The sequence below is a fragment of the Mustela erminea genome, chromosome 18 (assembly GCF_009829155.1).
Source record: "Mustela erminea isolate mMusErm1 chromosome 18, mMusErm1.Pri, whole genome shotgun sequence".
Lineage (NCBI taxonomy): Eukaryota > Metazoa > Chordata > Mammalia > Carnivora > Mustelidae > Mustela > Mustela erminea.
Window position 1 is genome coordinate 48,666,932 of NC_045631.1, and position 24,764 is coordinate 48,691,695.

At 38.6% G+C, this 24,764-nt stretch overlaps 1 protein-coding gene across 6 annotated transcripts in view; it reads left to right on the forward strand.

Annotated features, from left to right (window-relative positions):
- HELZ (helicase with zinc finger) overlaps window positions 1-24,764 on the forward strand; it is a 162,614-nt gene that overhangs the window by 37,182 nt on the left and 100,668 nt on the right. For all 6 annotated transcript variants that reach the window (XM_032322670.1, XM_032322674.1, XM_032322671.1 and 3 more), the window contains 7 exons: window positions 5,673-5,797; window positions 7,400-7,456; window positions 12,755-12,806; window positions 14,195-14,270; window positions 16,347-16,545; window positions 16,994-17,101; window positions 18,155-18,452. In XM_032322670.1, the coding sequence (XP_032178561.1) occupies window positions 5,673-5,797; window positions 7,400-7,456; window positions 12,755-12,806; window positions 14,195-14,270; window positions 16,347-16,545; window positions 16,994-17,101; window positions 18,155-18,452 (915 nt within the window). The remainder of the gene's footprint in view (window positions 1-5,672; window positions 5,798-7,399; window positions 7,457-12,754; window positions 12,807-14,194; window positions 14,271-16,346; window positions 16,546-16,993; window positions 17,102-18,154; window positions 18,453-24,764) is intronic.

Here is a 24,764-nt window from a genome sequence, read left to right on the forward strand (position 1 = left end):
TTGGCGCGAATGGCAAGCTCTCATTCTTTCTTATGGCCGAGTAATATTCCATTGTGTGTGTGTGTTTATGTGAGTTTGTATGCGTGCGCACATGGCATCTTTTTTTTTTTTAAACATTTTCTTTATTTTAGAAAGAGAGCATATGCGAATGAGAGAGGAGAGAGGGGCAGAAGGAGAGAAAGAGGGAAAGAATCTTGATGCGGGCCTCAATCTCATGACCCTGAAATCAAGAGGCAGACACTTAACTGACTGAGCTGCCTACGTGCCCTTGTACTACATCATCATCATCACCATTGTCATCATCATCATCTTTTTTTAAAAGATTTTATTTATTTGAGAGAGAGAGAGAACAAGTGGAGGGGAGAAAGGCAGAGACGGAGGGAGAGGGAGAAGCAGGCTCCCCACCGAGCACGGAGTCCAGCACGGGGCCCGACCCGAGGATCCTGAGATCATGACTTGAGCCAAAGCCAGATGCCCAACCAGCTGAGCCACCCAGGCATCCTGTACTGCATCATCTTAATCTTTTTTTTTTTTTTTTTAAAGATTTTATGTATTTGATAGAAAAAGCACAAGCAGGGGGAACGGCAGGCAGGGGAAGAGGGAGAAGCAGGCTCCCTGATGATCAGGGATCCCAGTGCGGGGCTCAATCTTACGACCCTGAGACCATCACCTGAGCTGAAGGCAGTTGCTTAACCCACCGAGCCACTCAGGGGCTCCTGCATTTACTTAATCTGTTGTTCCATCAGTGGACACTTCGGTTGCTTCCATATCTTGGCTATTGTAAAGAATGCTGCAATAAACATAGGAGTGCATATATTTTTTCAAATTAGTGTTTTTGTTTTCTTTGGGTAAATAGTCAGTAGTGGAATTACTGGATTGTTTGGTATTTCTTAATTTTTTAAAAAATGATCTTATTAATTTGTCAGAGTACGCGTGCATGCGTGCACAAGCAGAGGGAGCGGCACGTAGAAGGAGAAGCGGGCTTCGCACCAAGCAGGGAGCCCAGTGCAGGACTCGATCCCAGGACCCAGGATCATGACCTGAGCTGAAGGCAGTGGCTTAATCAACTGAGCCACCCTGGCGTCCCTATTTCTTAATTTTTTGAGAAACCTCCACACTGTTTTCCTACACTGATCTCCATTTCTACCAACAGTGCACAAGGTTTCCTTTTTCTCCACATCCTCATCAACATTTACTATTTTTTGTCTTTTTGATTGTAGCCATTCTCATAGGTATGAGGTGGTATTTCACTGCGGTTTTGATTTGCATTTCTGTGATGATTAGTGATATTGAACATCCTTTCATGTGTCTGTTGCCCATCTTTATGTCTTCTTTGGAAAAATGTCTATTCAGGTCCTCTGCCCATTTGTTATTTTATTTTTAAAGATTTTATTTATTTTTTTGTCAGAGAAAGAGAGACAGAGAGAGTGCACAAACAGAGGGAGAAGCAGGCTCCCCACTGAGCAAGGAGCCTGATGCAGGACTCGATCTCAGGACCCTTGGATCGTGACCTGAGCTAAAGGCGGATGCTTAACTGACTGAGCCACCCAGGCGTCCCCTCTGCCCATATTTTAATCAAATTATTTATTTTCTTGGTGTTGAGTTATATAAGTTCTTCTTATATTTTGGGTATCAACCCCTTTTTGGGCATATTATTTGCAAATATCTTCTCCCATTGTAGTTTGCCTTTTTGTTTTGTTGATGGTTTCCCTTGCTGCAAAAGCTTTTTATCTCGGTGTAGTCCCAGTAGTTTATTTTTACTTCTGTTTGCCTTTCTTGAGGAGGCATATCTGGAAAAATGTTGCGAAGGCCAGTGTCAAAGAGATTACTGCCTGTGTTTTCTTCCAAAAGTTTTGTGGTTTCAATTCTTGCATTTAGGTACTTAATCCATTTTTAGTTTATTTTTGTGTCTGGTGCAAGAAAGTGGTTCAGTTTCGTTCTTGTGCATGTATCTGTCCAGTTTTCCCAACACCATTTATTGAAGAGACCGTGTTTTCCCCATTGTATATTTCCTTTGTTGTAGATTGAAAGTTTTGGAAAAATACTTGATTAGGCTTAGCTTTTCTTTCTTTTTTTAAAGATTTATTTATTTATTATATATATAGAGAGAGAGAGCGCGGGGAAGTAGGGACAGAGGGAGAGAATCCTCGATTAAACTCCTCGCCGAGCACAGAGCCTGACTCAGGATTTCAGTCCCAGGACCCTGAGATCATGACCGGAGCTGAAACCTGGAGTTGTACACCCAACTGACTGAGCCATCAAGTCGCCCCAGCTTAGCTTTTCAATGAAAGATTTTAGAAATAACTAACGACTTATTGAAAAAAATAATCTACTCTAGTGATGTGACTGAAAAGATACAGTTAGACTCAACATTTATTGTATTTAAGCCTTATTTTAAATCACCTTTCTCATTGCATGTAATTCTTTACAAGTAAAAGGAATTACATTTTAATTTTTGATTGTCTCCTTTTGATAGCCAGAGGCTATCGGACCCTAAGAGAGGCTATTTTGTTGAAATAGTTGAATGAATATTCCTTGAACATTACACATTTCAAGTAAGACATACACAAAAACTGAAGAATGAGAAGGGATGGAGACCTGACTATAATAACAGAGGTGAGGTGTTCGGTCTCCTCCTTAGTAACTCCCAGCAGGCAGGAAGGAGCTGTTCAGTTTGGGAATACTTGTGTGCTCACAGTAAAATCTCACAGAGTTGGTGGGAAGAGAATTTTACAGTGCAAAGCATTGTAACATATTTACAGTGCTCATGATTAGATTATATTTTTAGTGTCCTCTCTTTCGGCAAGTTCATTATTTGAGCTAAGGCAAGTTTAATAATACACAAGGCTATACTTTATTTTCTTTCAAGTTTTTTCAAGATATTACAGATAATGACCGACTAGATTGGCAATATCACAGTTTAATTTTGTTACATGATGCAATAGCAGAAGAGCTTTTTATCTATAATTGTTGAATATTTTTTGGTGATAATTCTTCATGTGGGATCCTGTAAGACAAACGGAATTGCATTTTAGGGCAACAGTTGGCAAAAAGTAAGTCAGTACTGATTTTTGTCTAAAAAAGGGAAAGAGAGAAAAAGAAGAAACATAATTTTGACAAATATTGAGGCCTTCAGACATCAGTATAATGCAGGAACTTTTGCAGAATGAAATTTGGCAAATACCTTGTACAAAACCAAAGATCTGCGAAAGGTGTTTGTAACTATGGTGTGATTTAATACTCTTTAAACCTGACACAATTTCCTGATTTTGAAATATTCTTAGATTTTTTTTTTGTTTGTTTCTGTGAAACATTCTTTAATGCTTGACAACTCGTTTCTTAATAGTGCAATTACTGAAAAGGAATTAGAGTATTTCCTTAGCAGTTCTCAATACTGCTGTATGATTTTTAGAAGGGGAAGGTAAGCAGGGAACTTCTGTGACGAGACTGTGCTAGATACTTACATATGTAATTAACACAGTTAATCTTTACCACAACCTTCCTAGGTAGCTTCTGTCCCTTCCATTTTATAGGGGAGGAAGCAGTTTTAGCCGAAGTAAGTAGTCCAGCCCTTAGTAGGACTGTCGTTTCTTCTTCAAAGCATTTTATTATTCGATCCTTGCAACAGATTTATGTGTGTTTCTGTTTTATAGATGACCGCACTGAGGGCCAGAGAGATAAAGTAATTTGCCAAAGGTCATATTTGAATAGTTTTAGGAATAGTAAGAGCCGAGGGAGATGTGGGCCTACCAGGGAATTTTATAAGATGTTCAAGACATTCTTAATCATACTGTGCTGGAGTTCATCACTTACTGGAATTATCTGGGGACATTGAGTAGATCCATTATGTGGATGGAGTGAGACAGCAGGTTGGCCCAAACTAAAAGTAATTGAATAAAACTGTCTTAAATACAGAGAGACCGCAACTTTCAATTCAGTAATCTGCTTCAATGGGGATATATACATAAAGATGTTTATTGCATTGTTAGTTTCAATAGTTAAAAATTGGGATTCTTATGGAGCCAGGGAGTAGTTAAGTAAATTGATGTACATACTTGATGGAACACCATATGGGCAATAAGATGAGAAATGTAAACATTCTGAGAACCATGGAAGATACTGAATGTGCTGAGGGAAAATAAAGCAGAATACAAACTGTTACATTTATATCAGTTACAGTCATGTAAAAATTACACAAATATTGATGAAAATTGGAAGTGAAAATGAATAAGTGAAGACAGTCTGTTTAGTTGAGTGATGAACTTACAGGGAATTTTTAGGTAGAATTTTATTAGTGTTCTCGTAATGTTATTTGTGTAATGGAAAAATTGAACAACATAATGAAAGGATGTGTTCAGTACAACCAAAATAAATACATTATGAACTGACCCAGTGGACTTTAAATATGCAGTATATTATACTGATATTTAAACATTTCCTTGGAAATAATTAGAAAAAAATGGGGGGTGCCTGGGTGGCTCAGTGGGTTAAAGCCTCTGCCTTTGGCTCAGGTCATGATCTCAGCATCCTGGATCTCTGCTTGGTGTGGAGCCTGCTTCCTCCTCTCTCTCCCTGCCTGCCTCTCTGCCTCCTTGTGATCACTGTCTGTCAAATAAATAAATAAAATCTTAAAAAAAAAAAAGGAATTTCCAAAATATTTTCTTTTAGCAAGTTACTTTCTTGCAAAGGAAGCTAAAGTGTGTTCAAACTAAAAATAGAATCTTGGACTTAGCAGTGAAGAGGAAGATACAGATTGTTTTACTAGTTGAGCCATTAGAAGTTGCTGTGAGAAATCATCTCAAATAACATGGCATAAAAATGAGGATATTCTGTATTGTTAGAAATGTGTGCTCCTGTGATTGTATTAAATCTGCAAACACATGCAGACAATTAGGTCAGCATTTTCTGTGGCCATGTGACAATTAGGTTCTTAGTTAATCTTGCTGGTTTTGATAAAATCTAATTCTTAGCTGCTTAGGAATACCACATGTGGAGATTTGCAGTTTCTATTCTTACGCATTTTAATGGCACTGTATCTCTTGTGTCACTGTTAAAAATGTGGAAACTTTATTCAGAAAATATCAGCGTTTTCATAGCCCTCACTTACCCAGGAATTACAGGCTGAATGGTATTTTTCACTGGAGAGAGAGGTTTTTTTAAAAGATTTTATTTTGGGGGGTGCGGTGGGGAGTGATAAAAAAAAGAAGATTTTATTTATTTATTTGACATACAGAGATCACAAGTAGACAGAGAGGCAGGCAGAGATGGGGTGGGGGAAGCAGGGGCCCTGCTGAGCAGAGACCCTGATGCGGTCTCTGTCCCAGGACTCTGGGATTATGACCCAAGCCGAAGGCAGAGGCTTAGCCCACTGATCCACCCAGACGCCCCATAGAGAGAGAGGTTTAAGATGAACTCTTGTTCCTGTGACTTTGATGTGATCCTACCTGGCTATAGGCCATGGTGGGTTAGATATGTGGATTGACCCATGTTTCTTCTTGTCTTCGCGCATATTTTGGGACAGAACTGAACCGTCATAGCTTTCTACCAGTACTTGAAGTTCATTCTTTTAGCGCATAAGAATTCATCTTTGTGATAGTGTGCTAATGTTATAATCAAGACAAAAATGTGCATTGAACGTTACATGGTTGATACTGGCTATTCTTTCCTAACAGTGCTGGGAGAAGGCCTGGCCAAGGGAGATGGGGCCTTTCAGGCAGTGCTCTGCTGTATGCAGCTGAAAGGAAAGCTTCAACTGGTATCCAGCATTCTTGCCAAGTCACTGACAGGAGAGTCCCTGGTACGTTGACGAGCTCTAATTCTGAATGTGTGAAAATGGATTCATTCATGTGACTCCTTAAGCATATTGTGGGGGAGAAGTAATTAAGTTTGCATTTTTTCTCTTGCTTCCTCCTATTAGAAATCTTTGATACTCATTTCTCTTCAACAAACTGATGTTGAATCATTGGGTTCTTATGGTGTGTGATAATATATATATAAGAATAACACGTACTTTTTAAAGCTTTGAAAGTATAGGATAACTAAATGATTTTCTTTAAAGATGTCATTTTATTAGAAGCTCGGAATATTTTGGGGTTTTAATTAATTAATGATTTTTTTTGGTGAGTAAAGCAATAGAAGTTTATTAAGTGAAGATACAGAAAAAGCTCTCAAGAGTGAGAGGAGTCCTGGGATGGCCGCCCTATTTATTTATTTAAAAAAGATTTTATTTATTTATTTGACAGCGAGATAGGCAGAGAGGCAGGTAGCGGATGAGGGAGAGCAGGCTCTTCGATGAGTAGTGAGTCCAATGCAGGGCTTGATCCCAGGACCCTAGGGTAACGATCTGACCTGAAGGTAGCCGTTTAACAGACTGAGCCACCCAGGTGTCTCTGATTGCTCTGTTTAATTGATTTTATAAGCAAGCTCTAGACCCAGTGTGGCACGTGAACTCAACAATCCTGAGATCAAGAGTTGTGTGAGCCAGTCAGGTGCACTCCTTATTTTGGGCTTTATTTATTTATTTATTTATTATTATTTATTTGAGAAAGAGAGAGAGGGAGAGAATGGGAGAAAGCAGGGTGAGGGGAGTGGGGAGGAGCAGAAAGAGAAGCAGACTCCACGCTGAGCAGGGATCCTAACGTGGGGCTCGATCTCAGGACCCTGGGATCGTGACCTGAGCCGAAGGCAGACACTTATAGTTTTGGGTTTTATTTATTTAGTTAGGTTTTTTTTTTTTTAATTTTTAAAGATTTTAATTTTTTATTTGACAGAGAGCGACATCACAAGTAGACGGAGAGGCAGACAGAGAAAGAGAGGGGGAAGCGGGCTCCTTAGTGAGCAGAGAGCCCGATTCGGGGCTTGATCCCAGGACTCAGATCATGCATGACCTGAGCTGAAGGCAATGGCTTAACCTACTGAGCCACCCTGGTGCCCCCAGTTTTGGGTTTTAAAATGCTCCTGCGGAGTGAGCATTTTAATCATACAATATGATTGTATAGGGTTTTTATAATTGTAAGGGTTTCTTATAGTTGTTCTTACACTATACAATCAGCAGATTGTATAGTGTTCTTAAAATTTCTTAAAATTTATTTTTCGCTTTGCATATCCAGTCTTGCTCTTCAGTGACACCTTTTGTGAATATTTTATTGAACTGATTTTAAACTCTTATACAGGGTGAATAAAGTGTTTTAGGCCACACTGTATATTTTGTCCTGTTAGCTTTTTAAACTTTCCTTACAGATAGATTAGCTTTATTATCCCCATTAATGATAGTGGGATGGGAGATGAGGACAGCATTGTCTTTTTACAGATAAACCTTAGGAACAGTGGAGGAGTTGAGTGACGCCCCTTGGAACTAATACACTAACCGGGTTTTTCGTTTTTCATCTACCTTTTTCAGAATGGGATGGTCACAAAAGATTTGACAAGACTCAAAACACTTCTCACAGAAACAGAGGTAAGACTATTTCAGTGGATCTCTTTGGAAAGAGTTTAACTCAGTCTGGCTATAGTAAGTGTTCTGTATTAAAACTGGAAAGTCTTTCGGCATCAGCCAAGAAAGCAAGGGTGTTACGGTGGGGTAGTGGGATTTCCTGGCCGCCTTTTCCATCGCGGCCCCATCCCAGGAACTCTGCTTCTTCTCATGGATCCCCTGCACGCCAGGTCTTCTGCTCCTAATTCTTTTTGGTGGTCTTTGGCCAACAAGTGGAAAGATGATAGGGAAATTTTAGTGTTTACATCGGGCTGTTAGAAAATACTGTCATTAAAAATCAGATAACTCTCAAGCCTTCTTTTTAAAGCAACTGAAGAGGTCTGTGATCGAAGGACCATTTTTAGGGAATGGAGTTTAGGAGATGGAAATAATGTGTATCAGGGTAACTGGTGAACAGAAACATGCTCTGGTGAAGCACTTGAAGGGCACATAGAAGGCCAGGGGACAGCAGTGGCATGGAACAGGCCCAAAGCTTTGTCAGTTTCAAATTTCTATTCCTCATAGAGGCATTTAAAGTATTTTGATTTAGATACTGCTTTTTGTTTCATTTATTTATTTATTTATAAAAAGATTTTATTAATTTATTTGACACAGAGAGACATAGCAAGAGAGGGAACACAGGCAGGGTGAGTGAGAGAGGGAGAAGCAGGCTTCCTCCTGAGCAGGGAGCCCGACACAGGGCTTGATCCCAAGGACCCTGGGATCATGACCTGAGCCAAAGGCAGAAGCTTAATGACAGAGCCCCCAGGTGCCCCTAGATGTCACTTTTTAAAAACAGCCACTTTTGTCAGCTTTTATTATAAATGGAAGCCATGTAAAGTGATTGGTTTATTTATTTCTTTTTTTCTTTTTCTTTTTTTTTTTTGAGAGAGTGCAGGAGGCGGTGGGAGGAAGGACAGAGAAAGAGAGGGAGAGAGAATCTTTTTTTTTTTTTTTTAAAGATTTTGTTTATTTATAAGACAGAGATCACAAGTAGTTAGAGATGCGGGCGGGGGGCAGGGGAGGCAGGCTCCCTGCCGAGTAGAGAGCCCGATTCGGGGCTCAATCCCAGGACCCCAAGATCATGACCTGAGCCAAAGGCAGAGGCTTTAATCCATTGAGCCATCCAGGCGCCCCGAGAATCTTTTTCTTTTAAAGATTTATTTATTTATTTGAGGGAGTTGGTACATGCGTGAGTATGCGGGGAAGGGCAGAGGGAGAGAATCTTCAAGTAGCCTCCCTGCTGAGTGTAGAGCTGGACTCGGGGCTTGATCTTACAGCCCTGAGATCATGACCTATGCCAAAACCAAGAGCCAGATGCCAGGTGCCTCTGATTGGCTTTCTTATTAAGGAAACTGGCACCTACTATGTGTTAGGTCCTATGTGCGGTGCTGGGAATACAGCACTGACCAAGACACCCATAGTTTGGGAGGTCAAAGTCTTGGGGAAGAGAGAGATAACAAATAAATTGGACAGCTATAGGTATAATTCACATTGAGTAAAGTTCGTATGAGGGGACAGAAATCAGCTTTCTGTGATGGAAACTATAACTGGATTGGGTAGTCAGAGGCTGAGCTAGCTAAGCGAAGAACTGAGGGGTAAGAAGGTGCCATTCCCATAGTGAGTGAGGGGGAGGGCGCTGCACGTGGTGCAGAGAAAGAACAGAGGCCCAGGCGTAGACTGTGACCTCCTGTGGCTTGCTTTCCTGTTCTAACTCTGATAATATGTGTCACATACTGACAAACATTAAGCAAAGACAGTCATCATAAATTGCATGAGCTGGATGAAGATACTGTTTGTTTTGCTGCAATTATAGAGGCTTTAAACAAATGTTATTTTCTTTGTCTTACTATAAATTGAGTATCAGTAAGCTCTAATTAACTTCAGAGCCATTTCCTTTCTTGTATATATGCAGTCTTTTTAATTTCTAAGGCTTAGAGGAGGACTGATAAATTTAGATTTTCAACATGGAATGTAAAATAAGATGACTTTTCATTTTATTAAAAGTTTTGGCTGGCTTCTTTTTTATTGCCTTTATTGAATTACCAGCTTTACATCTGATAATCACACACAGAGATATATATTACGTATTTATATACAAATTTTAATTTTTAATATTTATAATGCTCTCACATGTAAGGCCTCAAGTATCACTTGACTCCTATTTTATAACTGTCCTTTTGGGGAGAAGTGACTTAACTTTTGTTTATAGTTAACTTATCTCTGTAACCAATGTAGTATTTTTTTGGCTAGTGAACTCATATTATTAAAAAAACTCCGTCTAGAAAAAGCTAACAAACAATGAAACCCTTATTATTGCACATGACGTATTAAAAAATTTAGAAACAATTTGTTTTAAAGATTGAACTGAGCTGGCATTTAAATGCTAGAGGATAAGGATAAAGACATGAACTCAAGGCTAACTAATGGAAACAAAACCTGAATATAAAGATTTAAAATATCAAATTAATAGATCTGATGGTAAATTTGTAGACATTCTAGCAATATGAAATTTGGCTGCTTTTCGTGAAGGTGTCAGTACAAACTAAAGATCGATCATAAACTAATTGATATTGCCTTTCTGTCCTGGGGTCTGAACATATAAAAAGGTGTTTAAAAAAGACCCCAAAACACAGTACTTTGGAACCTAAAAGCCATGGTGGCTAAATCCTAAGCCCGGGCTAAACTTCTCAGTCTTACGAGCCCTTGTGGGGCAGATGCGCTGTTCTCCAAACCCCACCAGCCGGTGAGCTGTGGTGTCAGCGCAGGCGCGCCTGCTCGCTTGTACATCATTGCAGATGCTGACCCGGGAAGCATGCCGTGGCGTCTTCCTTCTACCTGTTCTCAATGCTTTCAGCTTTGTCCTAGGACTGAAATATGTTATTTCTATTTTTTTCTTGCATATTGGGAAAATTTATTTTGATAAAATTTTAAGACTTTTTTTTTAAAGTTTATTTATTTATGTAATCTCTGCCCCTAACGTGGGGCTCAAACTCACAACCCCAAGATTGAGAGCTGCATACTCCCATCAACTGAGCCAGCCAGATGCCCCGATTTTGATAAATTTTTTAGAGGAGGTACTTTAAATTCACACATGAAGTGAGCTTTTAGCTTTTATATTTATAAATTTGATGAAGATGAAAAGTAATTTTTTAAAGATTTATTTATTAGAGAGAGCGAGGAGAGGGGTAGAGGGAGAGGGAGAGAAAAACTTGAGAAGGAGACTCCATGCTGAGCAGGGAGCCTGATGTGGAGCTCAGTCTCACAATCCTGAGATCATGACCTGAGCTGAGTGTAAGAGTTGAGCGCTTAACTGACTGCCACCCAGGCGCCCCTGAGATCATATTTTAAAAGCTGGTGTGGGACCTATGACACTTACACCTTGCTTGTAGAATTTAAAGAGAGTTTTTAATATGTACCTTTTTTGTGAGCATAGCACCCTGGTAATGTAAACAATTACTCTTGATTCAGCTTACGTATTTTTTTTTTTTTAAGATTTTTATTTATTTATTTGACAGACAGAGATCACAAGCAGGCAGAGAGGCAGGCAGAGAGAGAGAAAGGGAAGCAGGCTCCCCGCCAAGCAGAGAGCCCGATGCGGGGCTTGATTCCAGGACCCTGAGATCATGACCTGAGCCGAAGGCAGAGGCTTTAACCCACTGAGCCACCCAGGCGCCCCTAGCTTATGTATTCTTATAGTCAGTCCTCATTTTCCAGAAAGAATGGGTTGTCTTTAAACATTTTTAGTAAGTAGTTGGAGAATCAGGAGGCATCTTCCTATAGAAACAGTATTAATGGTGATTTAGTTCCAGCTCAACCTGAAAAGTCCAGTTTAATTAATGACATATGAATTATAATGATATTATTGTTTCAGTTATACCCAATTAGCATTTAGACATCATCTCTACAGTATAGACATTCCAAATTTCATGTTGGGATGCTGTATTCTCTGATTCAGTTCCACGTTTACTGAGCTCCTGTGCTGTTCAAGGATCTCTGGGTTTTGGGAAGCTGAGATAATCTGTGAAAAACAACCTGGTGGGCCAGTTGGAGATGCACATAGCTACTGTACCCATGGGGCAGGCTGCTTGTGGTTAGTAAGTGTGGCAATGGAAGTATAAGCAGGGAGAAGAGAGATTAATAGTCTGTGGGGAGACCAGGAAGGCAGAAGATTAAAGAATGGGGGTGCTAGGTAAAGACCTAGCGGTGACTTGGTACAGGTTAGCATGGTAGTCATTTGGTTCAGGGACAGATGAGAGCCATGGCCAGGATAGTGGCAGTGGGAGTAAAGAGTATGAGACAGATTATGAGGGACATTCTAGACCTCGTTGGGCAAGATTTAGAGAATACTCAGGAGTAGGACAGAAGAGGGAGAGTTCAAGATGGATTTCAGAATTTTAGTCTTGCTCTCCTTGGGAGTATTAACACGAGATAAGGAGCATGAGAAGGACGATGAGATTTGGGATAAAGATGATGAATTTAATTTTGGGCATACTTGTTTGAAGTGCATGGATGATCATCTGTCCAGCCACCATCCCATCCTGGATGCCTTTACTGGGCACCCATTATGTGCCTGGTCCTCTGTGAGCCGTGGGAATGTAGAAGGAGAGTCAGGCTGTTGGCAGTGGATCTGTGCATGGCTGACAGTGATCCGGCCTATAAAACGGTGTCGGTTGTTAAGAAAAGTAAGAAAAAGTGCTGTGGCTGGCACTCAGTTGAAATGGGAGGTGTAGAGTTTAGAGTAAAATTAGAACCAAAGGAGTCGATTGGGGATTTATGTGCACCAAGGGGACCTGAGTCAAGAAAACCAGGGAGAGTGAGTGGGTCCTCCGCTCCATCATGGGAGAGGGGCTTATCCCAGAGCGAGGGGGACCAGCAGGATGTGCTCCAGGCCCCACAGTGGTGGTGTTGCACTCAGTGCAGGAGAAAGGCACCTCTCTAGCTGGTCATTCTCTAGATGTTAGGAAGAGGAGAGTGAAATGAATAAATGAATGGAGGCACTACTCCGTGGACTTTATCGTTAACTACCAGGTAATTTTTATATAGGGAATCTCTATCCGTTTCCTTAACGAAGGCCACATAAGTACCTGTTTTCTGTATTTAAACATACTTTAACATAGAGCAGAGATGGATGCAAAAAATACTGTTTAAAATATTAATGTGTATTAAAATTTCTAAGTATTCAAGCTCAGCCTTAAAAAAAATGTTGAAAACATCCAAGTTTAATTCAACATCAACTGGTTATTTCTTATTATAAAAACATTTTCATTTGGAAAATTTCAGACAGCCACTAGTAACGTCCTGTCTGGATATCACGTGGAAGACTTGGAAGGGGGTAAGTACCACACTCTGTGTTCCTTCTAGCTGTAATTGCTGGCGTCGCTTTGTTATTGGTTATTGGGAGGACATTTACTGAGTTACAGTACATATAAGTGGAGGTTTGGAGAGAACATACAAATTTAATTTCAAGAAGTAGGTGTAGATGAAAGCATTTTTTCCACTGGCCCCTTCTCATAGCATAATGGAGTCAGGGAGGTAGGAAGTATCCTTTTCCTGCCTCCATGTAGCTCAGTGTAAGTAAACCTCATTGTTAGCAATGTCAAGTTGCTACATTCTCCATGTAGTGGGGAGTCTTTACCTTGTTCTGTCCCAGGCTAGTCTGATTACTACTTTTTGGAAGTCCTGATCTGGAAGCTAAGTTGTTCCTGCCACAGTTAAAATCCACGACCTCCTCTTCTCTTGCCAGAGGAAAGGAAAGAGGGACCAACGTTCATTGAGTGCTTGTTGGATACTGTGTACCGTGGTAGCAGCTTTCACAAAAACATGTGTTGGCTTCTCCATCTTTTTGATAAGTGATGAAACTGATGTTTATTAAGGTTCAGTAGTTTTTCCAGTTACACAGCTGGAAAGGGATGAGACATGGCTTTAAACTCATCCTGGCTGAATATCTTTTTTTGGGGTGGGGGTGGGGGTGGTAGCACATGATTTGTGAGGAAATAGAGAATGGCCATGAGGTCCTTGAAAACTTGGTGCTGCTCAGCCTTTGTTGCTCTAGCCTTTTCTTTCTTAAGCCTTATTTTTTTTTTGGTTTATTTGGAACTTTTACCTAAACGAATCAAAGCTCATTGTATTCAGAAGTAAACAAATGTTATTTTTTTTTTTAGCTCTTATGTCAGAATTCAATGTTTTGAACTTTATGTCAGTTGTAAAAAAGGCTTGATTACTTGATACAATGACATGTGCCAGACAAATCCTAAAGAACATGGGTAATAATGTGGAACTTTTCACTCAATATGCAGTATTGAATTTGTTCTACATAATTTCCTTCCAGGTTATGATAATTTCCTCATTCCTGAAATAATTCTGATAGAGACACATTTTATACTTAAGAAATGACAAGCATGCCAGCATTTCCCCCTTTAGTTGTTAGGGAAGAGACTGCATTGGAAATATATCCACCAGTGGCTAGGATAGAGTCAGGGTCATCGACCCGATTTAGTTGCTGGGTAACTACTTCAGTGATGTCTGAGTTTCCTGTGGTTAATTGAATTTAACTCATTTGATTGGTAGATTACTTTTTTGATAGAGGCAATTATGTCATGTCCTTTTTACATCATCTAGGATGATGTGTGTGGAGGGTTTATAGTATTTCTTACACATTAAAATATCAGAATTATTAGCAAGCCTCAAATGATAAGACTATATATCCTGATTACTCTCTAGGATCTTGTAATGGTTGGCATTTCCGCCCACCACCTAGGGGAATCACAAGCAGCGAGGAATATACTTTGTGTAAAAGGTAACGTGATTTTTTTTTTTAAACCAATGACATGTCTTTATTCAAAGGATAGATAATTTTCCTTCACTTTCTGAAGAGTAGTAATTCCAAGTTAAAGAAGATAATCTGTGAAGGAAGAAGTATAATGATTGAGTAAAATGGTTTACTTTCAATGTGAAACAGAAGCCATAATTAATGGTCATTATCATTAAATAAAAGTCAAGGCCATATCAGTGAGCCTTCTTTTAATTACAAACAACAGTGATCTAAATTGGGATTGTTAAGACTTTGTATAGAAGTCTTTTATAAAACCAGTTGAATTATTGTGACTGAATTTAGTTCTGGTCTCTTATTTGTGTGAAATGTACCTCTAACTTACAGTGATTGAATTGAAATTATATAACTTGAAGTAGAGCATAAACTAGATGAAGAAATGTTAAATTATTTTAATAACTTTTCTAAAAAAATCTATTATCTTCATGTTGTCCTTATATATAATTTATGAGTAATTTCTATTTGAAGGGCTAACCTTTCAAAAGTCAATCGTTGTTAAGCTGGAAAGAATTATTAAAGTCACATTCTGAAAGGTACACTCCAGTTCTTTCTGTAAGTAGTAGTAGGGATTTTAGATGTAAATTCTCATTACTATAGGTTGTTTTTGATAATGAAGGAAATTGCATATATAGTTCTGGTAATTGAGTAGTCAGGGTCAGATATGATTTTATAGTAGAAATAAAGAAACTGAGTAGTAAATTTCAAAAATCCTGGCGGCATCATGTTGTAGTACAGGTAGAACGGAGTCCTATGCAGAGGAAATGTGAGAACATTTATAGGCCAGTAAGAATATCAAACCTTTAGTATTTAAAGAAATAACTTAAAACAAAGCAGTAGAAAAACAAAGAAATATTTGGCTCATTAAGACGTACTTAAGAGAAACAAATATGTGATTTTTTGAATGTGTCTTAGAAAGCGTAAGAGAACTTAATAAGTAGTATAATTTAAGTTCCAGTACTTTGTATCATTAAGAAAAGCTTTAAGTACAGTCATCTTTTCAAATAGGACGAACCATTTGATAATTTACATTGTGCTGTGGTTCGTTTTATATTTCTTACTGTCCATATTTTTTCAGTTGAAAAAAATACATAAAATATTATACTTCTCATCTCTATTTTGCTACTTATAGTTTAATTTTCATTTTTTGTTCAGAAGATCTTTAATTTTTTGATGTTTCAGTTGTTTAAAAACTGGCTAAACCCATAATTTTGTAGGACATTTAAAACTTAAAAAAATGAACAAAGTTTTGCATTTTTATCTGTTTTGACCACTGAATTTTCAGTTGAATATTCTGAGTCATAAACACTGAGAAACCATTAACTCTGTCCTTTAATATGAACATTTAGGAATTTACCATTGAAGAATTTAATCTATTAAATTAATTGTGATTCTAATATAGAGCTTTTATTCTTAATTTATTTAAAACTCAAGCAAATGGATATAGTCCAGTATTTTCAATGAAATACAGGTGATAGTAATATAGAAAAGAGTAAAGGCTTTACATTTGAAGGTGAAAAGTAGAAGCCTTAAGATGATAATTTAATGCTATAGTAACATTTTTTTTTTTTTTCAGAATGAAATTCTAGTGTGTAGAGAATTGTCTTTAGGTGATACCATTTTGAGAAGTAGGGCACACCTGTGTTTGATGCATTGTTCCACTTGATGTCAGTGTTGCTTTAGGAAAATTCTGCTCTAAGAAGAATTGTCCAAATAGAGTTGTTACATCATGAAGGAGGAAGCTACCTTTTCGATGCCGGTTTTGTGGGCGAGGGGTGGTTATGATTGATTATGCTTTGCTTTAGCATCCTCGTATTCCAAAAAAAGAAGTCGCTGAGTATGGAAAGTTGCTGTAGTGATTAACTGTTATAAATGTTCTTGAAACCTCTTCTTCCTCCTCTGTGCAAGTCAGTGTGATAAATACGGCCTTTCAGGAGATGAAGTTTTGTTTTTGTTATTGAAGAATCGGAGGGCAAATGCTGGAAGTTTATCTTTTAAATGGTCCAACAAAGTATATGATAAAACAGTCTTTCCTATTCTACTTAGATTTTTAGAGCAAGGAATCTGTAGGTATGGTGCGCAGTGTACTTCAGCACATTCCCAGGAAGAACTAGCAGAATGGCAGAAAAGATATGCTTCACGCTTGATAAAATTGAAACAGCAAAATGAGAATAAACAGCTCTCAGGCAGTTACATGGAAACCTTGATAGAAAAGTGGATGAATTCATTATCTCCTGAGAAAGTGGTGAGGAAAATAAACTGCATTTTTTATTTATTTTGTTTGTTTGTTTTAAACGATGACCTTGTTTGAGTCTTGACTTTATTTTGTGCTATTTTGATTTATTTCCTTATCCTCTGTATGAAGAACTTGATTCTTGATAAAGTGTTTTTGTAGCAAAAGTAGACCCTTTTGCTAAAATAAAGAGCAGAACTAAGCTATTTGTGGAGATTTGCAGGTATTATGTTAATCTTCATTCAGGGAGTGTTTACTGCCATTTTGTTGTTATTAATTTTCTTATGTCTTGTCTAAGCTTTGTTGTATTTTGTTCTTATAAAATTAATGTATAAAAAGCATCTTACTTTGTAAACAGTTCCATCAACATCTTTACTGTTGATAGTTATTTACCATGCCACAAGTTTTTGTTTGTGCTTTGGGGACTAAAAATATAACATTAATTACTCTCTATTTTCAGCTTAGTGAATGTATAGAAGGAGTAAAAGTAGAGCATAATCCTGATCTGTCGGTCACTGTCAACACCAAAAAGTCTCACCAGACATGGACCTTTGCTCTTACTTGTAAGGTATGAATTTTGTGCTAATTAGAGAATGTAAATTTTTTTTTTATTTTCTTAAGGCTTTCTGTGACCTTTAAATCTCTGTGTTAGAGCACTGAAAATGTTTTAATCTAAGTACATCTTAAGTAGGTTCTGTATTGTGCTAAAGTGTATTTCTGTACTTTGTTCATTAAAGGTATAATATTTTTAGGTTTTGAGATAAAAATCTTTATAGATATTTAGATGTTTGCTAATTTACTAATTTGATAAAGTGGTCTTTGATATATTGTCTTCCAAAGTTGGAACATAGGATGGGGTTCATGGCTTATAATTGACTATTTACAAATTGAATTGTTTAATCTGGCAGTTCTAAGATATTTAAACAGTCACATCTTGTTTTTATATTTGATGAAGTCACAGATTCTGTAATAATGTGGTCTTAATATGAGACGTTTTCTGCAGTGCTTCCTGTCTTGAATATAATATTACAAATTTAAGAATGAAGCAGAGTCAAACTTTTCTGTGAATGTGTGCAGTGGAAAAGTTCTGCGTACCTTTTGGTGGCATTTCTTCCACTGTGGCTTCTACATCTTGGGATGAACAATCTGGGAACATTTAGCTTTGGCCTTGAACCCAATCCAGTGCCTTCAGAGGTAACTGCTCTCTTATGAAGACTTCCTACTTGAACCGAGATAAAACTTTTTTAGGCCAAAGGTATGGAAAGTTGGAGGTCAGTGATCTAACCGTGTGATAGAGCTTTTGCCACAAAGAAAGATGAGCATATCCTAGAAAGAGTAGGAAGGCTAGAGATATAGCATAAATATATAATTTTTTAAAATTTCAGCTTTACTGAGTTATAAATGACATCATAAATATATAATTTTAACAACTGATTTTTTTTTAACCATTCTCATTTTTTTTTCTTAAATGGCTTATAAACACAATTTGTACTTTTAACATAGTCTCTTAGAAGCATGGGAAAGTAAAAGTCCCTTATGGGAATATTTTCATTGAAGAGCCCAAATACAGCTGGATTTTTCACCCCCTTGTACTCAATGAATTATTTTAACTTCCTTGTAGCCTGCAAGAATGCTGTATCGTGTAGCATTGCTTTATGATGCTCATCGTCCTCATTTTAGTATCATTGCAATATCTGCCGGAGATAGTACTACCCAGGTATCACAAGAAGTCCCAGAAAACTGTCAAGAATGGATAGGAGGAAAGATGGCCCAAAATGGATTAGATCATTACGTGTATAAAGTCGGGATAGCATTTAACACAGAAATATTTGGAACTTTTCGCCAAACCATAGTTTTCGACTTTGGATTGGAACCAGTACTCATGCAAAGAGTAATGATTGATGCAGCTTCTACAGAAGGTAATATTTAGACTTTTTTCCCCTGATACGATGTATTAAAAGGCACTATAATGGCAGTATTAAAAGATATGTATTGGCCCCTAAATATTCCATGGATAGAGAGAGAATAATAAGGAAAAAAATCCCAGAGCAATCGACTCATTTACTGTGTAATGGGATTAGAATGGTTCACATTGTGCCCTGGTTTGCTCTGCAGTCATCAGGCAAACTTGCTTTGAGCTTCCTTCAATTTCTATGAGTAGATGATCAGGTCTGTTTTGGTCTGCTAGCTTTGTTTTTAAAGTAAGATGATTTTAGCACCATAAAACCTTTCAGTATTAATTTGGGTAGACCGTTATTTCAGTGGTAATCGTGAGTACACCTCCAATGTCTGTTTGCATGTCTGACTGAGTCTCCAGTTAACTTTGCTGACTTTAGTACGGTATCTTTGAATGAAAAGCCCTCAGTAGAAGATTTCATAGGTTAGTTTTATATATTCACTGGTAAAGGAGCTGTGGTGCCTTTAGTAGGATCTGCTCTGTGTTCCTGGGAAGAGGGCCCTGCTTTCAACATGTAAACACCTACAGAAGATGATAATTACTTTGTACGTAGTTACATTACTGCCTGTTGCTAAGTTTTATGCCAAGCTCCAACGTGACAAGGGAAAGGGCACATTTCCCTGCATTTCTTTGGCTTTTGGTTAGATTATAGGTGCTTTTTTATTTTTTAATGAATACTAAATATTTATTTAACAAACACTTTGTGTGATACTTCATATTACGTAGACCATAACCATATTGTGGAGAGTGTTTTTTGCTATGTACCACCATGTCCCATTTATGAGAACCTAGAAGTTTTGTTCATGAGCAAATGCTAGGATTTTATTTTTTGGACACAATGAGCAGGTGGAACTAGTTTTGTCTCCTTCTTTCCTTCAGCTGCTGGTAAGGTTAAAGCAACATTTGGGTCCAGATTGAACAATTAGGCATTACCTTCTAGTGTGTGTGCTAATATTACCCAGACTTATTTCAGCCTCACTTAAACCTTATTTCTTACTTATTTTGATCCCTTATACCTGTTTTTATTCTGTTGTACTGTATTTTTTCATCTTCTCAGTACCCTTTGGAATCAGAATATGTTAATTCCTGTAGCCAAACAGTTGACAAACTAAGAATATTTAATTATGTTTGTTAGTATAGGAGCTCTTTGGCAATTTTTTTCTGCAAAAAGTCAGATAGTCTTTTAGATGTCTCCAGGCAGATGGTGTTTGTTGCAACCACTCCGCTCTGCACCACTGTAGCTGATATGGAAGCAAATGGGCATGACTGTGCTCCAATAAAACTTTATTTTTAAAAGTGACAGCAGGCTGGAGTTACCTTGCGTGCTGTGGTTTGCCTACCCCATGCTAGGGCATTGCTTTTAGAGACTAGAACTTGAGAACTATTAGGAAGCACCCTTTTAAAATCATGAAGAGAGATTAACACTTATTTCCCGCTTTCCAGTGTAACTCTCAGGACGTTCTTGGCTTCCATGTGTGTTGTATTAGAAAAGTTTGCTTTTATTTTATTTTATTTTATTTTATTTTTTTAAAGATTTTATTATTTATTTGACAGAGAGAGATCACAAATAGGCAGAGAGGCAGGCAGAGAGAGAGAGAGAGAGGAGGAAGGCTCCCTGCTGAGCAGAGAGCCCGACGCGGGACTCGATCCCAGGACCCCGAGATCATGACCTGAGCCGAAGGCAGCGGCTTAACCCACTGAGCCACCCAGGCGCCCCGAAAAGTTTGCTTTTAGATTGGTGTTTTGTAACTCATGACTCATATTCCTATAGAAAGAAGTTTGTGTTGTCAAGAGCCTGTATCTTGTTGATGAAAGCCTATGTAGTAAATAATATGTTACATGATTGCATTAAAAAAGTAAGAGAAAATGACACTATTAAGGCAGATGAGGGAAGGGGGTGATGATGAGGATTTCAGGGCACCCTCATGGGTGCTCTGAGTACCTGTGCAGGGTACTTGACATTCCTGAGCTTCATGTGGAAACCTCTTTTAAGTGGGCCTAGAACATTCTATCTTAGAGGATCACCGTGAGATGGAAAATAAACCCTGTACAGTATCTGATACACAATAGGCATTCAGTAAATGGTAGCTGTTGATTTTATCATGAGCCATGATTAGGATAATTCCTGGCTTGTAAGTAGAATGAAGAAAGTAGGAAGAGAGGAGGAGAATTGTTTTAGCAAAGGGAGGCCTGGGGCTAGGGTGCATGCAGAGGAGGGACTGAGAAGACCTGAGCCCTTCAAACCATGGCACCTGTGGATCTTGGCAAGAGAATACAAGAGAAGTTTGTGGAAGAGAAGTTGTCCAAGATGACCCATGTTTTGAGTGTGGGAGTTCCATTTCTTTGGTTTCTAATGTATCAGTTTGAAAATTTGATGAATTTGAGGCACCTGGGTGGCTCAGTGGGTTAAGTTTCTGATTTCAGCTTGGGTCATGATCTCGGGGACCCGGGATGGAGTCCTGCATCAGGCTCCTTGCTCAGCAGGGAATTTATTCTGCCCCTCCCTCTGCCCCTCTTCCCACCTCTCTGCTTGTGCTCTCTGCTCTCTCTCTCTCAAATAAATAAGCAAAATATTTAAAAAAAGAAAACCAAATGATTTTATATTTTATACAGATATGGTAGAAGGAATTAATACAGTCAAGTCTATCCTCCCATTTGGAACTAATATGATGCCTTACCCCCTTTTTGTGATAGTTCTTTATATCCGTTTAGTGGCCACTTTGCAGTTTGTTATCTTTGCTTATTTCTTTAAACAAGGTTTTGCTTCTAAGTCGTTACATCATAGAAAATAATTGAAAAAAATTAAACATTTTCTTGAACTAATTCGGAAACAAAATAGTTTCACATAGTGAAATTTGTACTTCAAGGCCAGGAAAAACAATTATTACAAGAAGACAATTATATAGAATGTACAAAATGTATTTTCCGATGGGAGATTTTGATACTATTAAGGCAGATGAGGGAAGGGGGTGAACATTATAGACAGAAAACCTTAAATTTAGGTTTAGGCAAGCTAGGCGACGTTTGGGCTGATGTTTCTGGTCATTACTGACATTAGCTGACCTGTTGTGGTAATTTTTAGTTTTTTGGTGTTTTCCCTACTCTTTTCTTTTTTTAAAAATTATTTATATATTTTAGAGAGGGAGGGCGATCTAGAGCACAGGTGTAAGTGGGGGGGAGGGGCAGAGGGAAAGGGAGAGAGAATATCAAGCAGACTACCTGCTGAGTGTGGAGCTCAGTGGGGGCTCGATCTCACAACCTTGAGATCAGGACCTGAACCAAAACCCAACAGTTGGATGCTTAACCAACTGAGCCACCCAAGTGTCCCATTTTTTAAAGTATAATTTTCATGATACCTATTTCTTTACTTTTATTTTATTTTTTATTTTAGGTAGGTTCCACACCTACTGTGGGGCTTGAACTCACAGTCCTGAGATTAAGAGTCATAGGCTCTACTGACAGAGACAGCCAGGCACCCCTGTTTTTATAGTATCTAAAGCATGCAAACCTTTTCTGTTTGTAGGCCATGTTTTAGTTGTAAATGACAATTCTGCGAACTGTTCAGGTAATAGGTATGACTTTAACTTTGCTTTTTTCCAGTGCTTTTTCCTTGTTGGGGAAAGGTTCAGGTTAGGCTTATGTTCAGCAAGAGAAACTGTATGCACTAAAAAATTACTGTGAATTAAAGACACGCCTCTCAGAAATACGTGACGGGAGACCATTTACAAAAGAAGGAAGTTAGTGAGTTGTCCCTTTGCTTAGAAAACGAACTGCATTATGCACTTTATCCTATGACTTTGAGTAATGGAACGTTTTTGCTTGGCAAAATTGATTTGGAATTCTGCTTTGAATATCTGGAAATTACATGTTGAAAATTAATTCTTATGTTTAAAATTGAAAACTCGGTAGTACACATTTCTCTCCTTTGAGTCTAGCAGTGTATGTTAACATTTACATTAAAATTTAGTATGACTTAAAAATTTGTCTCCAAATGCCAAAGTTGGTGGTAAATTAAGGGCAGGTTATATATAGATGTATCTCTGTCAGGATCGATATAGATGCTGATAGTATGAAAAGTCATAGAAAAATAGATTAAAAAAAACACTGTACTTGTCAATAGAAGATAAATATTGAGTAGAAGCATGTAAAAAAGTAATGAGGTGGGCGCCTGGGTGGCTCAGTGGGTTAAGCTGCTGCCTTCGGTTCGGGTCATGATCTCGGGTCCTGGGATCGAGTCCCACGTCGGGCTCTCTGCTCAGCAGGGAGCCTGCTTCCTCCTCTCTCTCTGCCTGCCTCTCTGCCTACTTGTGATCTCTCTCTCTGTCAAATAGATAAATAAAATCTTTAAAAAAAAAAAAAAAAAGTAATGAGGTACTCCTATGCTGTTATTTTGCTGTTTTAAATTTTATTTGGTTTAAGAGATGGAAGATAGGGACAGACAATATAGGTAAGCTAAGAGATGCTAATCTTGTTTCTCTGTAGCAATTTTTGGGAAAGGAATGTTACTGAAGTGGATAGCTGAAAGGATGGTTTGGGATTACTTTCAGATTTGTAATTTTTTTGTTACTTTGGGCAGTTCAGACTTGTAAAGACATGACCAAAATGTTTCCTAAGGAAGAGTGTTTACTTCTGATTTCAGAGTTGAGAATCATTTCATCTCATTCTCTTTAATTCCTAATAAGTAGAGCTGTTCTGAATATATTCTGTATGCATTTATTTATCGCACGCTGCTTCTACATCCACCCTTGTGCTAGGCTAGGACACTGGATTTTTTTTTTTTTTTCTCCTTTTTCTTGTCTACTCTCCAGGTTCTGTTAAGGATAGTTTTCAAGTCTGCTATATTATATTCTTCAAGAGAAAACTAAACCAACCTTTTGGATGCTTTGTTAGAATAGTAACTATGTGGCTGAATGAGGAGGCATTGCTGTTCTCAGTCAGCAGGACCAGGGAAGTTGGGAAGCATGTCTTGTGTCCACATAGGCATTCCAAGCTTGAATTCTGTTTGTGGAAGTAGCAACTCTTCCCTTATGTTATCTTCAAAAAATTAGGTATATTCTAATTATCTTTAACTTTTTCTTCTGAATTTCTCTTAAAGTATGTTTATAGCTTCTGCCTACCACATCTCAGCGTAACAGGTCCTACAGGTTTATAATTCTGTCAGATTTGCTTTGGGATTTATTACTGGAGGAGTTGGTTAGTAAGTCAGTGTTAAGCTCTCCATACATGGTTTTCTGAGTATTGATCCTTAGCCTGTCCACTTGTCTTCTTGGCAGAGTGTTTTTCACGTTAGCCTCATCTAGGTTGAAGAAAAGTACTTTCTAGGGATGGACTGGCCCAGCTGCCCCCAGTAGCACACATGCGTGGTTCAGACGTTGGCAGTTGCTGCTGCGTGCTGGAGGTGTGGTTGCGGTGAGGCCCGGTTGTAATGTTACCCATGGGGAACCTCCTCTCCCTCCTCTAGTTGCAAAGGGGCTTTTAAGGGGTGCCTGGGTGGCTCAGTCAGTTAAGCATCCAACTTTTGATTTCGGCTCAGATCATGATCTCTCGGGGTGGTGGGATCGAGCCCTGCATCAAGCTCTGTGCCCAGCGGGGAGTCTGCTTGAGGTTCTCTCTCTCTCTCTCTCTCTCTCCCTCTCCCCCCCTTCCCCTGCTCTCTCTCTCTCCCTCTTCTCCCTTTCCCTTTCTTTTTTTAATATTTTATTTATTTGACAGGGAGAGATCACAAGCAGGCAGAGAGGCAGGCAGAGAGAGAGAGAGGAAAGCAGGCTCCCCGCTGAGCAGAGAGCCCCATATGGGACTCGATCCCAGGACCCTGAGATCATGACCTGAGCCGAAGGCAGAGGCTTAACCCACTGAGCCACCCAGGTGCCCCCCTTTCCCTTTCTTTCTGTCCCTTTTTCTCTCTCTAAAATAAATAAATCTTTAAGAAAAAAAGTCTTTGAACAGGGACTCTTAAGACCTAAACCTTTAAGGACTGGAAGTTAGGTGGGTGTTTGAAAAGGCCTAATAAACTGTTTCTTAAAAGTCAGAGGGTTGGAGGCAGAAAAGCTTGTCTCAGTTCAGATGAAGTAGGGAAAGAGCAGTAGCTTTGGCAAAATATGTCCTTAGTAGTTGCTGGCCACAGTTCATTTCTGATGTCTGAGTTAATGACGGAGATCAGTAATTTGTGGACTTTTTGATGTTGGCACACTTGGATGTTTTTCAGCGTTCTTCTTTCTGTTCCTTGAACCCTGCCCTCTCCTGTGGTATATTTACAGTCACTTAAAAATAAATT